Genomic DNA, 15,392 nt, shown 5'->3' on the forward strand with positions numbered 1-15,392 from the left:
AATATGAAGAAAAATTAAATGAAAATGAATTATAAGAAATAATGGAGTGTGAATATATTAAACTCTAATAGAAGGCTAAGTGATGCTACTATTCAGAGTCAAATTAATTTTCTCTTTATAAAAAAATTGTCACTTCTACACTAATTTTGTACCAGGAAATATTGAGTGCTCAGTGCTCAATTCTCTTAATTGCAAACTGTGTGTCCAAGTCTATCTACTTTTCAAATTAGGATTATGTCATATCAAAATAATATGTATGACTCTATAATTTTTATTTGTGTTGTTAAAATATTTACAGGTTCACACCTATTTAATAGTATCAATAAGAGGATTGTGATCTCAAATTTTTCCTGTGTTGTGTATCTGCCCACATATAGAGGGAATATCCCAAAAACATAGTTGCATCCCTTTTCTCACTACATGTGAGACAAGTCAACAGTCTCAAACAAGGATTATATTTTAATATTTCTAAGATACAACTTATGTAAGGGCGGACTATAAAATACGTCTTTAATCAAGTACCTATCTTCTATCCATCAAGTGCATACTCATCAATCATTACATCTAGCTGGATTATGCTTGCATAAGTTGGCAACTTTAAGGTAAGAGATTGTCATACTCTTGCTTGGGTGTTCTCATTTATTGTGTTTATCTTCTGAGATTCTGAATCTTGTAAGTCTCAATTTCTACTCTCTAGACTCATGTATTGGAATCCTTTTCATCTATGAGGATTTCTAAACCAATTGCCTTTTTAAAAAGGAATAGAGAAGAGAATTCAATATAACTAAACATCAGAATCAGAAACTGATTTCTAAAGCCTTGTTCTTCTGCCCAAGACACCAGTTTCACCAGTTTTGTGGCTTAGTTATACAAGAGTTTGCTCAAAAGATGTGATTTCTTTTTCTTCAACTGAGTCCTAATTTGACCTTTGTCTCTTGTTTATATCTTTCAGAAGAGCAATTGATATTTATCTTTTTTTGGTGTTTTAATCTGTCAGCTTGTGTTGCTTGTTTGGTTGCAGTTGCAAGTGAAAAATTGGCCAGTGTGATCAAGTTTTGAATTACAATGACGGAGGATGATAATTATACAAAAGATGGAACTGTAGATTATCTTGGAAATCCAGCCAATAAAAAACAAACCGGAACCTGGAAGGCCTGTCCTTTTATTTTAGGTAAGTAAGGTGTTTGTTTTAAGTCCTAACTGAGTGGGATGGATATATTGGAAATTGGAATTATGAAATGTTAATAATTCCTTCAAGCTTCAATTTACAGGGAATGAATGTTGTGAGAGATTGGCTTATTATGGGATGAGCACAAATCTGGTGCTTTATTTTAAGAAGCAGCTAAATCAGCACAGCGCGACTGCTTCTAAGAATGTTTCTAATTGGAGTGGAACATGCTACATCACACCACTAATTGGAGCATTTTTGGCTGATTCCTATCTGGGAAGATATTGGACAATTGCATGTTTTTCAATAATCTATGTTATTGTGAGTAAGCTCTCTTCAATCTGTACTTGATCAATAGCTGTTGTTTTAAAAAAAAAAGGATATAATTTTGGAGCTCCAATAATGGGCACTGAAACTGTGTGAGATCTGAAAATTTGCAGAATTTATGCTGTATCAAATTCTATATGCTAGCATGTTAAACAGCATCTAAAGGCTATTCTTGTTCATCAACAGGGAATGACACTCTTGACATTGTCTGCATCAGTTCCTGGCATAAAACCAACATGTCATGGAGAAGAAAACTGCCATGCTACTGATGGACAGAGTGCTGTGTGCTTCGTAGCTCTTTACCTGATAGCGCTCGGCACTGGTGGGATCAAGCCTTGTGTTTCATCCTATGGAGCAGATCAGTTTGATGATGCTGATGTGGTTGAGAAGGAACACAAGAGTTCTTTCTTCAACTGGTTCTATTTCTCAATCAACATTGGTGCTCTCATTGCTTCTTCTTTACTGGTCTGGATTCAAGATAATGTGGGTTGGGGATGGGGCTTTGGGATCCCAGCAGTGGCTATGGCTGTTGCAGTGGTGAGTTTCTTTTCGGGAACAAGGTTGTATCGGAATCAGAAGCCTGGAGGCAGCCCCCTCACGCGTATGTGCCAGGTGGTAGTGGCATCCATGAGAAAGTGCGGAGTTCAAGCACCTGATGACAAGTCTCTTTTATATGAGATTGCTGACACAGAGTCTGCTATCAAAGGAAGCCGCAAGCTTGACCACACAAATGAGCTAAGGTAAACAAATGGCTACAAATTTCTCCATGGCCAATTTCTGTGTTTTGGTTACTCAGACTCACTCAGAAGCAAATTTATGTCACACTTGAATTGAAAATATAGAGATGCAGATTTTAGTGCATGTTTTGAAATCCTTCTATAATTGATTCTAAATGCAAAATCAATTCTGGGGAGAAACGTACGTGAGTGACTTCTGAATATCAGATTTGATTCTGAAGTAAAAGAAGTTGATCCAAACATAATATTAGTTCATCACATGCTATCATATTAAGATATGACAATCTTAATGATCTTTAGAATTTAAATTGTTGTGAGAGTATTATCATATCAAATCATCTTTAGCTTATTTTGAAGTCAGAAAAAGGAGAATAGCCTATTGCCTAATCTATTTTCTCACTTTTTTGTTGTGTTTATCAGTTTTTTTGACAAAGCAGCAGTGGTAGTACAATCAAGTGATCAGAAGGACTCAGTAGACCCATGGAGACTTTGCACTGTAACACAAGTGGAAGAACTAAAATCCATTTTAAGAATGCTTCCTGTATGGGCCACAGGCATCATATTTGCCACTGTCTATGGTCAGATGAGCACCTTATTTGTGTTGCAGGGACAAACCATGAACACTCATGTTGGCAACTCCAACTTCAAAATCCCACCAGCAGCACTTTCTATCTTTGACACACTCAGCGTCATATTTTGGGTCCCAGTGTACGACTGGATCATCGTGCCGATTGCAAGAAAGTTCAGCGGCCACAAAAACGGCCTAACTCAGCTCCAGAGAATGGGAATTGGCCTCTTCATATCCATATTCGCCATGGTGGCTGCAGCAATCTTGGAGGTCATTAGACTTAGAATGGTGAGGAGGCACAATTACTATGAACTTAAGGAGGTACCCATGTCAATATTTTGGCAGGTTCCTCAGTATTTCCTTATAGGTTGTGCAGAAGTGTTCACATTCATTGGTCAGTTGGAGTTCTTCTATGAGCAAGCCCCTGATGCCATGAGAAGCCTGAGTTCTGCTCTCTCACTACTAACTGTTTCACTTGGACAGTACTTGAGCTCTCTGCTTGTGACTATTGTGACAAAGATCAGTACTAAGAATGGTGGTTCTGGATGGATACCTGATAATCTAAATTATGGTCATGTTGATTATTTCTTCTGGCTATTGGCAGTGCTAAGTGTGCTGAATTTGATTGTATACCTTCCGGTGGCTAAGTTGTACACATATAAAAGAACAGTGGGAACTCTCCGCTGAAATGCGGAAGTTTCAATACACAAGACATAGGAAGTTTCCTTCACAAGGCTTGTTTTCACGCATACTGTTTGATATGGTCAATCATATCAGCATATTGTAATCTCTGTGTCAGATCCTTGAACCTTTTCAAATTGTTGCAAAGTTTATATTGTGACTGCTTACAAAATTGCGTTCGGTAAACATTCTCATTACAACAACACAGTGCGTTCTGTTAACCAATTCTTGCACAATTTCATGCAACAGTCCTATTATAGATGATTAAGTTGTTAGGAAAACTATATTACTGGTTTAACCAATTCTACTTTTAGAATTGAACAAATATGACCCAAACATGAACTTGTCATCTAATAATTAACGAAAAAATTGAAGTGGCTGACAATTTTTTACGTGTGTCAAGACGAGTTATTTTACTTTCCTCATAAAAAAAGTGAAAAATGACAAATTTCATTAGTAATTAGATGACAAGGTAACATTTGGACAAAATGTGTTAAAGTTTTGAAAGTAGAGAGTTAATTTGTCCAAATCTATCATTCAGTTAACCGTGAACTCAGGTAAATTAAAGCTGATTCTAACCAGCATTTAAGCTTCAAAGGGACATTATTATCCCGTATCATTTAAGTTGCAGACTCTCAGCAAGCCTTTGGCAGGTACAAGTAAAACAACAATTTTCTACTAGACAAATTTGTTCCACTCCTATTGCTTGAATATTGCATAGATGAAAATAAGAAAGCTACAATAAGCCTAATGAAGCAAGGGAAATTCCTGGAGCAAACACATGAGTAATAAGCACTAACAAAGAAGAGCAGAGTGATCATTTCCCTTTTCTCATCATTCAGTGAAAATGCCGCTTTCCTGCTTCCTTATTCACCATGTATCATGCGCATAAGTTTCCTTGTGTACTACTATAGTCTATAGCCACCTAACCAATTCCTGTATCATGGGAGTGACATTGGTAGTCCTATGCAGTCATTCCACATCAAAGCCCTTCTCTTTAAGTTCAGCAATGACCTCATTCCTCATCTTCAACCACAGGTTCTGAGCTTCCTGATCAAACTTCTTGCTCTGCAGTTCCTTCTGGTTATTCTCCGCGTCCTTATCACTCTCATCCACCCCTTTCAGACCACTGGTAGCTCCGATCATCAGTCCCTTGTCAGTGAACTCCTCCGGTCCTTTATCACCCAAATGCAGGAATTCCCGGATCCGGGACAATTGGTCTTGCACAAGCTCTTCTTTCGGCCATGGCTTCAGTTTCCCCCAGTCCATTGTTGAATTCTCATTGGAGAGCCACAGAGCCCCAAGTATGGCATAGGTGCAAAGTAAGGCCTTCCCAACTTGTTTGAAGAAGTGATAATCTTCTCCTTCCAACCCAATTTTGTTCATGTATTTCTTGGCACGCATTGAACTTAGAAGAATAAAGCCTGCATTGAAAGATAATTATATAAAGAAAATGCAGTGAAGAAAAATTTCAGGCTCTGTATCAGACATTTCATCGAACATGTGGTATGCAAGACTTGGATTCTACTGAGAAAGGTACCTGATTTGGGGTCCTGAAAACGCTTAGGGAACATTGCAGAAGTACAAGTGTGTCTTTTGTCCAAGTTTATGGTCGGAACGATAATTTTGTTGATTAGATAACCTTAAATCAAAAGGGTTGCAGGGACACTGATAAGAAGAAAAAAGACACTAAGAGGAAAAATAGTGATAGTTGAATTTTAGTGGAGCGGGAGGAAAAGAGAGTCTTATAATCAAATTTAGGTTTAATTGCATTTTGATTCCTCTACTATAGCATATATTAGATTTTGGTCCTCTTATAATTTTTTTAGCAAATTTAATCTCTCAATTTTTAAATATTGTTCCGATTGAGTCCAATAATCAACTTTATTTCTCCTAGAACTCTCACATTCTAATTTTTAAAATGAGATCTTCTGAAATTTTATTTCTCTTAGAACTCTCATAACATATTAACATGGGAGGTTGAATTTGAGAAAGCCAAGAGAGGGAGGTTGCCAAACAGTCACGCGTGGTGCTTTCAAGGATTTACTTACCTTAATGTGGCAGAAATTGGAGGAGTAGTGCGTAACCATGATAATGTGATGGTGGGGTACTTCTCCAAAGGGGTAGGACACGGGTGGGCGTTCACAGCGGAGGTTAAAGCTATCCTCCATGCCCTGTTATTCTGCCATCAATTAATGCTAAGTAACGTCTACATCGAGAGTGACTCAACGATGGCTGTTGGGTGGGCAGTTTCAACTGGTAGAAAACCGGGTGGACTTCTCAATGGTCTTAATCAGATTGACCTCCTTGCGAAACAGGTAAATTATCTTGGGATTAGTCACATTTGCAGAGAGGCAAACGAGGAGGCCAACAAGCTGGCCAAAGCAGAGGTTGCAACCGTGATGAAGCTCTATGGTTGTCTTTGGAGAATCTGCAGCAAGTTTAAAGGGGAGTTTTTTATGTTACTCTATCTGTTTGGTGCCTTAGCATCTTCTAGAGGAGGTAGATGGGTGTTGTGCAGACTAAGCTAGTTAATATGGAATTATTGTGTTTTGTTTTAATCCTTATTGTGTTGTTTTGCTAGTTTCCGTTTTCTTTCTCTTTTTGCTTTGGATTATGTAATATTTGGATTCTGTATTGGCTTATGCCCTTTATTATTTATATACAAGTTTGGTTTCTCCAAAAAAAAAAAAACATATTAACATCATTCCACTTGGGAAATTTTCCCATGCTTCTATTTCTTAATCATTTTCTTCCACATATGACAAATATGGGTAATCCATTTGCAATGTCTAGCTAGAATTAGGGTAACTTTCAACCTCCAATAATTAGTCTCACTATGTTTGGAGGAGCTTCAACGAAAAGTAGTGTCATTGATCAAGAATCACAAACACCAACAGGGCTGTAGCAAAGTCTCAAGTTCTGAATCTTTCCTCCCAACTTAACATGGAAAATGTTACAATCAGTGAAGCTATAAGAGTGGATGGTCCTCCAAATCGTAAGATTTATAATGGATGATGATACACTACTTATTCAAGCATGACTCCTTGTTTCAAAACATCTAGATACGGGGGTTTACGAGGGTTGATTAAAAGGAAAATAGTTTTCCAGGATCAAAGACAACTAATGAGCATCGCTCTCATTTACGGGAGAGGGTGCACTGAAATGTCGTCGGCGTGCATAATATTGCATAACATAATAGTTGAAAATGAAAGAGAAATGTATGGTGGAAATATTAACTTCTCATATGATCAACCATAGAGTTACGCTTCAACACCTGAAATATGTAGCAGCCCACATCCTGGTTTTGCAACATACCTTCAAAAGAGAGATTATACATTTGTCAAAAGGAAGTACATCATTTTTCAAGCAGATTTAGTGCACCATATTTGGGGATGTTTTGGACGCAAAGATAATCACAATTGGATTGTATTTTGGTTATCTTATAAATGTATTTTCAAATATTTCATACTAGTTATCATTTCAAATTTCTAAATTCCATTAATTTTATTAATTTCTATTTCATTTATTTTATTAATTATTATTAACGATTATACTATATGTTAACTTATTATAAAACATATGTTCAAAAAAAAACTTATTATAAAACATATGATATAAATATATTTAATTGAAATGGAAATAAATAATAAATTATAAAAGTGTGGGAGAGATTATGAGATCCATTTAAAAAAAATTTAGAGTTATTGGGTTGAAGTAAAAAGTCAGTAGAGTTGGTTAAAGTGGTGCATATGACGTGGCTTTATGAAAAAATTGTAAAAAATGACATAAAATCAAATGATAAACACTAATGAGTTGCTTCAATGATTATGCTTGGGTGGGTCATGGTAGAGGTGTTCCCCCTTGCCTCCACCACTAACGATGAGGGAACTCGGTTTTGAAGTGATTGATTTGTGGTTGTTGAGGTCTAGTGTGGGTATTACGAGATTTGAGATAAAGTGTTACAAGTACATAGGAGGGATCCAAATCCTCTCATTATAAACTCTTTCAAATTTTCCCGAGTTGAAATTTTGTGTTTATCTCTCTTATAATCATTAAGTAGGTGAGGCCATTTGAAAAGTTATAAAGAGAGATAGACACAACATTTCAGTTGATATTGAGAATTCACTTGAGAGGATCCTAAGCGTGGATTCAATTGGGTTTTTGGTGTTGAAAGCGGCTGGGTGAAGGGATGGGGACGGTGGTGTGGGTTGCATGGGTGAGGTGTTTCGGCTAAGTTGTGGGGGTTATAGTGGGTTTACATTGAGGAGGGTCTGTGGGGTTGTGTGGGTGTTGGAAGATGGAGCAAAAGGAGTGAGGATGAAAGTAAATATTAAATCCAAGTAGCAAAAAAACAAAAGTGAGAGGTGGAGAAGCTAAGCACCAACATATGAACATAACATTCCAGTAGATGTATGAGAAATAAAAGTAACCGCAGGTAAACTAGATTCTCATTCTGCCATACGCAATTTCAAGTCAATCCGATGAGTATAGTAGTCAAGAAAAGTAATATAAAACAGAAAATTAAAGTCATCAATGTGCAACAGCATGCAGGACCCATCTGCAATTGTAGGTTGAAAAGAAGCTACAGTCATACAAAGATGATAAAATAATACCAATGGTGAAGCTATATTCTTATCTAATTTTTAACTAATAACTAGAAATGTGCGATAGTTAAAATAGTCTAAACTGATTTTTTTTAAACACTAGATAAATAAGCAGGACAGATTGCCTTGAAATTCAAAAATCCATTTACCATTTTCCTAGTTAGTGTACAAATAGTCTAAAGCATGTGCGATAGCAGCATCCAATGAGGTAGATAGCTTGATTAATGTCAATGATTCCTGACTTCAAAATGCTACAACCAAGAAACAGAACATGGTCCTTCAGGTATTAGTTCATGGCAAGTTTTGACCACAACAACAGATGCAAGTTGACACAACTGCACCTTTAATATACAAAATAAAAAAGGAGAAAGGTGATACAAGGTCCTAATTTAAATTTATGCAACTTCAGTTAAAATCAATTTACAGTCTTGTACTATATTTTTGTTATGCCTATCAAATAGCTACTCTGAAACTCGCATGACCCTATCTCACTATTATACCAGGAACTCAAGGCAGCTTATCCATTCCAGACCATTTTTATTTTCTAATTTCAAGACTTGTCAAGAATAAGAGCATACATATCATTTAGTTATAGTCCCTTAAATTAAAATAAAGGGAAAATATCCATATAGGGGGAAAACTAGATTCATACTAATATAATTTAGTAGCTGGTGCATAATCATTTTTCTCATATAACAATAGCATACCTGAACCAGAAACTGGAATTTAAAGCACACTCTCTACTACCTGAACAAACTTTGAAAATTAACCTACATGTTGCCCAGATCCAAAAGATTGTTTGCAATAAAATCTAGTAAAATAAAGTGTTTCAAGTGATTTACTCCTCGCAGTGTTGCAATAGAAATTTACTATGTCAATAATATCATGTAATGATCATGGTATGAATGCTATGCTTTATTCTTCTACCACCATCATGAGAACAACTGCAACCAGAACCTAACAATGTGATGCACTTTACCTCATGGAAACAAACAATTACATTACATATGTTAATACAACCAGATTACTTTCAACGGTTACAGCTTTACAAATCACAAGAACTCCTGGCTGTTGAAAACGAATCCTTTAAGCTACTCATTCCAGACCTGCTTCGCCTATAGCTCTTCAATGGTGTCAAATAGAACCTTAACAACCCGGCATCAACATTATTTGACGAGTGTCTAACACTGCGATTCTTTGGAAGCATCAACTCTTGTCGTCCATTCAAAACATTGCCTTTGGTCTCAGGAACCCCAAGGCCATTGACTAAACCGCCTGAACTACACTGATTTCTACAACTAACACTATAGCTGCGAATAAGCTTCTCGCTAACTGACTCACTTGCTTGTCCATTAACCGCCCTTCTCAGCTTCTGCCATGGCTCTGCAATTGGCTTATTATCTATATCACCAGTACCACACTCTTCCTTCCCCAATTTACCTTCCTTCCTCCTATGTACTAACCCTAACTTAGTCCACAACCTGCCCCACTTCTGGAATTTTTTCAACCCCTTTTGACCAACCCCAATTCCAACATCACAAGCATCCTTAGAAGCAGACGCTATCACACAATCAGATTGAACACTATTTCTGGATTTCAAATTTGCATCCCTCAAATCATTCTCAGTGATCAGAACCTTTGCCCCATAGAATAACTCAGTGGTAGCAGGTGAAACCTTGGCATTAGATACCACTCTCAAGTCATCAACATTATCCCCTGTCACCATTTTCCTACGAGAGTTTGATGTATCGAAACTCCTCCTCCTCCTATCTGAATAGTAATGCATTGTCTCAGCTGACCCACCAGGACAATGCCCTTCCCCATTTTCCAAATTCACCTCCTCCTCCTCCTCCTCCTCTTCTTCCTCAACCAAAACCATACCATCTACAACCCCATTGAATGGAACCATTGGGGAAAGCCTTGGATATGTCTTCCCAATCAAATAACCATCCCAAGAAGCTCGAGGCGCTTCAAACGAAAACCGAGGATCATCAACAGACAACCTTGGATCAGTGTCGCATGATCTTCTACCCAACGAAAAACCGTATTCTCCAACCTCGGATTGTGTCTCTCTCAAATTTCTTCCCCCTTGATTAGCAACCTCCACGCTTGTCAAACCTACACCGCCTCTACCACCGCCGGCAAGGTTTCTCTTCAAACTCTGCTTCCGCCTCCGTTTCATCAACCTCTTGCTGAACACAGAAGCTGCATCCCAGAAACTCCCAGCAATCTCTCTGAAGTCTCTCCCTGAGCTCTTCTTACTCTTCAATTCGAGATCTATGAACTCTTTCATCGTCTTCGTCTCTTCATCATCTTCAACGCAAACCCTAATCCCTTCGCCGACGCCGTCGCAATCCCTGATTTCCTGACCAGAGTTTCCCAAATCGACATTTCGAGGAGGCTTGTCGTCTCGACTGAAGAGATCCCACAGCGTGTTCCGCGGCGGTACCGCCGCCGCGCATGACTTGCGGCGAGGCTCGAGGACGGCGGTGGAGGAGGAATGAGGGTCGGGGCCGCTGCCGGAGCAAGATTTGGTGCGGCGGAGCTTGGGTGAGGAGGCGGAGGAGGTGGATTCGATGCCGGCGAGGCGTTCGCGGAGGCAGGAGGCGCAGAAACCGGTGAGGGGTTGGGAAGGGTGGCGGTGACAGGTGGTTAAACGGGGCGTTTTGGAAGTCATAGGGGAGAGTTAAAGGGCATGGTAGATAGTTTACAGTGGAAATGAAGTGAAGTGAAGGCACTCTCACTCAGTGTGTGTTGTGAGTGTGAGAGAAGTAATCAGGAAGAAGAGGGTAAGAGGCATGAGGTGACATTTTCCCATGTTAATAAGGACCATTCCTTCATGTATGATCAATCAACAGTGAACCCCTAGTTAGGCTGTGTTTGGAGATGTGGGATGCAGCATGTGTTATGTTTGAGATAATGAAAATCAAACACAGCCTTATGCTCTGTTTGGATGCAGAGGTGAAAATAAGATGAAGGAATATGAAAGGAAAGAATATAAGAGTAATGAATATAAGAGGAAAATGGGGTGATTTTGAAGTTGTTTGGATTGAGAGAAAAAAAAGGGAAAAATGAGAGGAAAAATATAAATAGTAAAAATGAGTGTGATATCTAGATTAACGATTAATATATCTTACAAATAATTCTCAACAGAATATTAAAATTTAAAGTGATTTTAAAATAATTTATGAAATCTAGATTAACGATTAATATATTTTACCTTATAAATACTTCAAAAAAAATCTTTTTGTAATATATATTTATCTTTTAACTTTTTTGACGGTATCTTTTTTTTGAACTTAATATTTTTACATTTGAAATTGTAAATACTGCAAACATTAAAAAAAAAAGTGAACGGTATGTAAGAAAAAGTTTGGAAAATGTGTTGCAGCAGGGAAAAAAGAGGAAAGCACCAATTTGTGTCAGTTTTCTTTGCAAGATTGCAAGGAAAACTTTTTTGTGGGCCCCGCATCATTTTTGCCCCTCCCTTTTCCTTTCCTGCATGTTCCAAACAGATGGAAAACAGTGTTTTCCACTCAAAACCCTTCCATTCAACTTCCTTCCTTCCATAATACATAGAAACAAACACAGTGTTAGTCTATCAAACCAAAGAACATCATTTTATGTTCTTGAATTATTCAATATCGATCATATCTATGAGTGTTAGAAACTTATGTATAATAAATTGTTAAATTAAGTATTTTTTTAAAAAATAGCTTTATAATAATTTGATTTGCTAAACTCGACACGAACTCATTAGACACACAACCTCTTTTAAAGGCCTTGTTTCTTCGGACCCAGTACCAACGTGTTCCATCCATAAACATTGAGATGAGGTATAGTACCTAGAGTGTAAGGAACGTGATGTGAGATTCCTAGAGAAAATGAGAGCGTAACCGCTTTAGAGAGAGAAAGTAACTAAATTTCAATCTTGTTATTTCTCAAATGAGTCAAGAGTCCTTTACAATTGGTATTCATCCTCTATTTGTAGATGTGGAGTTGGGCTTGGCGCCTTTAACCCTTCCTAATGGGCCGGTTTGGCCTCTGGGAGGAGGCCCAAGTCCCTGGTCCGCTCGTCGCCCTAAGCTGGCGGTCCTGGGCGAGGGATCCTAGGGTCTCGCCCAGTACACAAGTCCACAAGACACCGAGCTCGAAGCATGAGAGCTAAGTGTGTCTTTAAGTAGAAAAACTAGGGCGACGACCATGAGAAGCTAATTAACGCTAAAACTTGAGGTCTAACAACAAAGAATAATGGCCAACATGGCTTGATAATTAAAGCTTTAAAAATTAACATTTTGAATTTCTTGCTACGTTCCCCTGGCGGCTTGAGTCCACAAGTGGGCTTGTGGCGATGGCGCTTAGTTTGCTCGCCTTGTCACCGTTACGTGCGTACTCTGACTTGGATATTCTGATGCGCATAGGGCTTATGACACGTGGCAGTCGAGGTCTGCAAAATTTCAACTGTCCTACCAAAACGTCCCCTCGAATCCCCATAAAGCCTGTCAGTTTGGATACTGGACCAATCACCTTCAACCGCTGCAGTTTTCCACTTACTGTGTCGTTCCCACTTCCCGAAATCTCGCAACTGCAATCACTTTCCTCTGTTATGGGACACGATCTCCCACCTTTCATCCGCATCTCCCAACAACTGCCCCCAGCTTCCCTTCACACGTTTCCCCTTAATCATCACTCCCCGCTTATAAAGACGATGTTCCCCTTACCCTTTAATCCTCTCATAACCACGACCTTTTGCTTCCTCTTTCACGCGCGAGCCCCCTTTCATAGATCATTGTCTCCGCCTTCACAGCTTCCCACGCGCCACCCTCTTTTCCGGCGAGCTTTCCCAGCGTCAAAATAACCTCTACTTCCCATCCCCTTTTCGAAATGACATTGAAACGCCAAACCAGAAACTCCAATCGCAACGTCACCGTCGCCACCCCTTTACGATGTGTTCCTCCTGTTGACCCGCCCCCCCGGGGGAGCTCCACTCGAAGAAAAAGGCATTGTTTCCTTCCGAACGAGGACCTGAGAGTCCTTGCCAGTTTCCGCAGTAAGAGCCCTACCCGCCGGGACGATGCCTAACCAACCGTCTAGCTTGGAGGAGTGGTCATCCATTTGTGAAATTTCTTCGGAATCCGGTGGATTTTGTCACGAGAAACCCCTTGACAACCTTATGTACTACGGAATTTGCTCATCCGTTGAGCGCCCTTGGCTCCGTCCTCAAGACAATCATGTGGGTGATTCCCACTTCTTCTATGTGTATGGGTACATGTTCACAAGTTTGGGAATTAGGTTTCCCTTTTCTCCTTTTATTTGCTACGTGCTCCATAGTATCAATGTCGCTCCCAGTCAACTTCACCCCAACAGTTGGGCCTTTCTGCGATGCTTTGAAATCATTTGTGACGCGATCCAGCAAGAGCCTGAACCCTCCCACTTCTTTTATTTCTACCGCGTGTCCGCTCAGTTATCGCCTCCACGCAGCTAGGTCTCCCTGGAAGCTAGACCTGGACGTCAGCGCTTCAACCCTTTTTGGTCCAACATCATCGTTGATCTGGCCCGAAAGTACTTCAGGGTCATAGTGTCCCATAAGTATCCCGAGGTTTTTACCCAGAGGGACGGCACCGCCCGATTCCCCTTCTACTGGACCCGAGAAGTGCTCCAGGTAGTTGATCCACCTGAGGATTCCCTAACCCCCGAGGACAAAGTTGTTGAAGGTATGAAAAACGATAGAAGGGGGGGTTTGAATAGCGTTTTGAATCTAAAACTTTTCCCACTTGAGATTTTAACAAATCTCTTCAAACACCGAAGATAAAAGTGCTAAGATAAGAGTTGAGGAAAGCACACAATGATTTTATCCTGGTTCACTTGATAAATCCTTCAAGCTAATCCAGTCCACCCGTTAAGTGATTTCTTCCTTCATAGAATGAAGGCAATCCACTAATCAGACTTTGTTACAACTGCACTTGCAACCTGCAAAGTGACTAACAATACAATGACTTAGCTATCACTAAGATTCACTCTCTTAGTCTTCTCAAGGATCTAACCAACCTTGGTCTCCTTAAGGAAAAACAAACAACTGTTTGAGAGTTTGGGTTTACAAAGAATTGCTTCTCAGAAAGCTAAAGTAAACACAATAAGTACAGTTTGAAGAAAGATTGCTAAGAGAATATTTTGTATATCGCGTGAGCTTTCTTAGGCGGCATCTTTCATCTTCAGCCTCTTTATATACTCCAAGGATTAGGGTTTAGACGTTTGCATGGAATGCTATCGTTGGAGGGCAGATCTGGGATTTCCAGGTTCTGCTGTGGCTGAATAAGTTTGGTAAGGTCGTCAGGAATAGTACAGTTGCTTTTGTACTTGGATAGTGACTTGACCTTTAACCTAGATGACTTCTGATCAGAGCGACGCTTCATGTTGGAACTTGTGAAGCTTGGTGATCAGAGTCAGAGGGAAGCTTGGATCCTCTGACCTTTGTAACTTCTGCTTCTGGACTCAGAGGAGAAGTACTTGGTCTTCAGAGCCAGCTTACTCTTGGACTTCAGAGTCTTCACTTCTTAGCTTCTGGACCTTCAGAACTTCTAGACCTTCAGAGCCTCTGGACCTTCAAAGCTTTTGAACCTTCAGAGCTTCTGGACCTTCAGAGCTTCTGGTCTTCAAAACTTCTGGTCTTCAGAACTTCAAGTGATCTGAATCCATATCAGAGCTTAACTATCTTTAGATCTTCCGAAGCTTATTCTACTGTTCAGATTGAACATAGTGAGTGCGAAAGCGTTGCGTAGGTTACTCTTTGAGCATAGTGCTTCTGATTTATGTGTAATTAGATTTGAGTCAGAGCCTGTCATTAAAACACTCAGAAAACAACGTTAGAGTACCATAATTGCTCATACATAATAGTTAACATGTAATCATCAAAACATAGAGTTGTACTACATGATCAAAACTTGATCTTACAATCTCCCCCTTTTTGATGATGACAAAACCAAGTATTTTGATGAACAATTCTTAAACAATAAACTGAATTCACTCAGAGTTTAGAGAATAGAGATAAACTTATCCTGAGGTGAATGGTTTAGTTGCTCATTTTGAATCCAAGTCACAGCTTGATTCTGAGCTTAGCTCCCCCTGAATCTAACACTTAATGAAAACATTAGTAATATCTAGATTCTGAGCTAAATAATTAAAGAGTTCAGAGTGAGAATTTATGACATAGATAATATGTGAATATCAGAGCGCATAAATATTCAGAGTCAAGGGAAAGGTAGAAGTATCAGAGTCAACCGATTTAGCATACGATCACTTCAAAA

At 39.2% G+C, this 15,392-nt stretch overlaps 3 protein-coding genes across 6 annotated transcripts; 1 reads left to right on the forward strand and 2 right to left on the reverse strand.

Moving 5' to 3' along the window:
• Positions 1-392: 392 nt before the first annotated feature.
• On the forward strand, positions 393-3,653 carry LOC130722623 (protein NRT1/ PTR FAMILY 8.1-like). 3 transcript variants are annotated; one of them, XM_057573423.1, is made up of 5 exons: positions 393-602; positions 1,022-1,171; positions 1,272-1,489; positions 1,682-2,235; positions 2,653-3,653. In XM_057573423.1, exons 2-5 carry the CDS (start codon positions 1,066-1,068, stop codon positions 3,485-3,487), a joined length of 1,713 nt encoding a protein of 570 aa, XP_057429406.1. In that variant the 5' UTR covers positions 393-602; positions 1,022-1,065; the 3' UTR covers positions 3,488-3,653. The 3 variants fall into 3 exon arrangements, with proteins under 3 accessions (XP_057429406.1, XP_057429407.1, XP_057429408.1); XM_057573424.1 differs by having other exon boundaries at positions 582-672; XM_057573425.1 differs by lacking the exon at positions 393-602 and adding an exon at positions 693-890.
• Positions 3,654-4,135: 482 nt separating this feature from the next.
• Positions 4,136-6,009, reverse strand: LOC130722625 (uncharacterized). Of its 2 annotated transcripts, none has more exons than XM_057573427.1 (3): positions 5,533-6,009; positions 5,022-5,123; positions 4,136-4,905 (listed from the first exon to the last, which is right to left on the reverse strand). In XM_057573427.1, the coding sequence occupies exons 2-3, from the start codon at positions 5,053-5,055 to the stop codon at positions 4,454-4,456; spliced, it is 486 nt and encodes a 161-aa protein (XP_057429410.1). In that variant the 5' UTR covers positions 5,056-5,123; positions 5,533-6,009; the 3' UTR covers positions 4,136-4,453. The 2 variants fall into 2 exon arrangements, with proteins under 2 accessions (XP_057429410.1, XP_057429409.1); XM_057573426.1 differs by having other exon boundaries at positions 5,022-5,149; positions 5,533-6,008.
• Positions 6,010-8,985: 2,976 nt separating this feature from the next.
• LOC130724664 (protein OCTOPUS-like) lies at positions 8,986-10,974 on the reverse strand. The gene has a single exon (XM_057575942.1). The coding sequence runs from the start codon at positions 10,763-10,765 to the stop codon at positions 9,134-9,136; it is 1,632 nt and encodes a 543-aa protein (XP_057431925.1). The 5' UTR covers positions 10,766-10,974; the 3' UTR covers positions 8,986-9,133.
• Positions 10,975-15,392: the final 4,418 nt, after the last annotated feature.

This window comes from Lotus japonicus, chromosome 6 (genome assembly GCF_012489685.1).
Source record: "Lotus japonicus ecotype B-129 chromosome 6, LjGifu_v1.2".
NCBI classification, from domain to species: Eukaryota; Viridiplantae; Streptophyta; class Magnoliopsida; order Fabales; family Fabaceae; genus Lotus; species Lotus japonicus.

Coding starts and splice junctions, on each gene's coding strand:
- LOC130722623 (XM_057573423.1), top strand. CDS start 1,066: ATGACGGAGGATGATAATTATACAAAAGATGGAACTGTAGATTATCTT. Junction 1,490..1,681: donor TTTCAATAATCTATGTTATT/GTGAGTAAGCTC, acceptor GTTCATCAACAG/GGAATGACACTCTTGACATT. Junction 2,236..2,652: donor GACCACACAAATGAGCTAAG/GTAAACAAATGG, acceptor TGTGTTTATCAG/TTTTTTTGACAAAGCAGCAG.
- LOC130722625 (XM_057573427.1), bottom strand. CDS start 5,055: ATGTTCCCTAAGCGTTTTCAGGACCCCAAATCAG. Junction 4,906..5,021: donor TTTTCAGGACCCCAAATCAG/GTACCTTTCTCA, acceptor CTTTCAATGCAG/GCTTTATTCTTCTAAGTTCA.
- LOC130724664 (XM_057575942.1), bottom strand. CDS start 10,765: ATGACTTCCAAAACGCCCCGTTTAACCACCTGTCACCGCCACCCTTCC.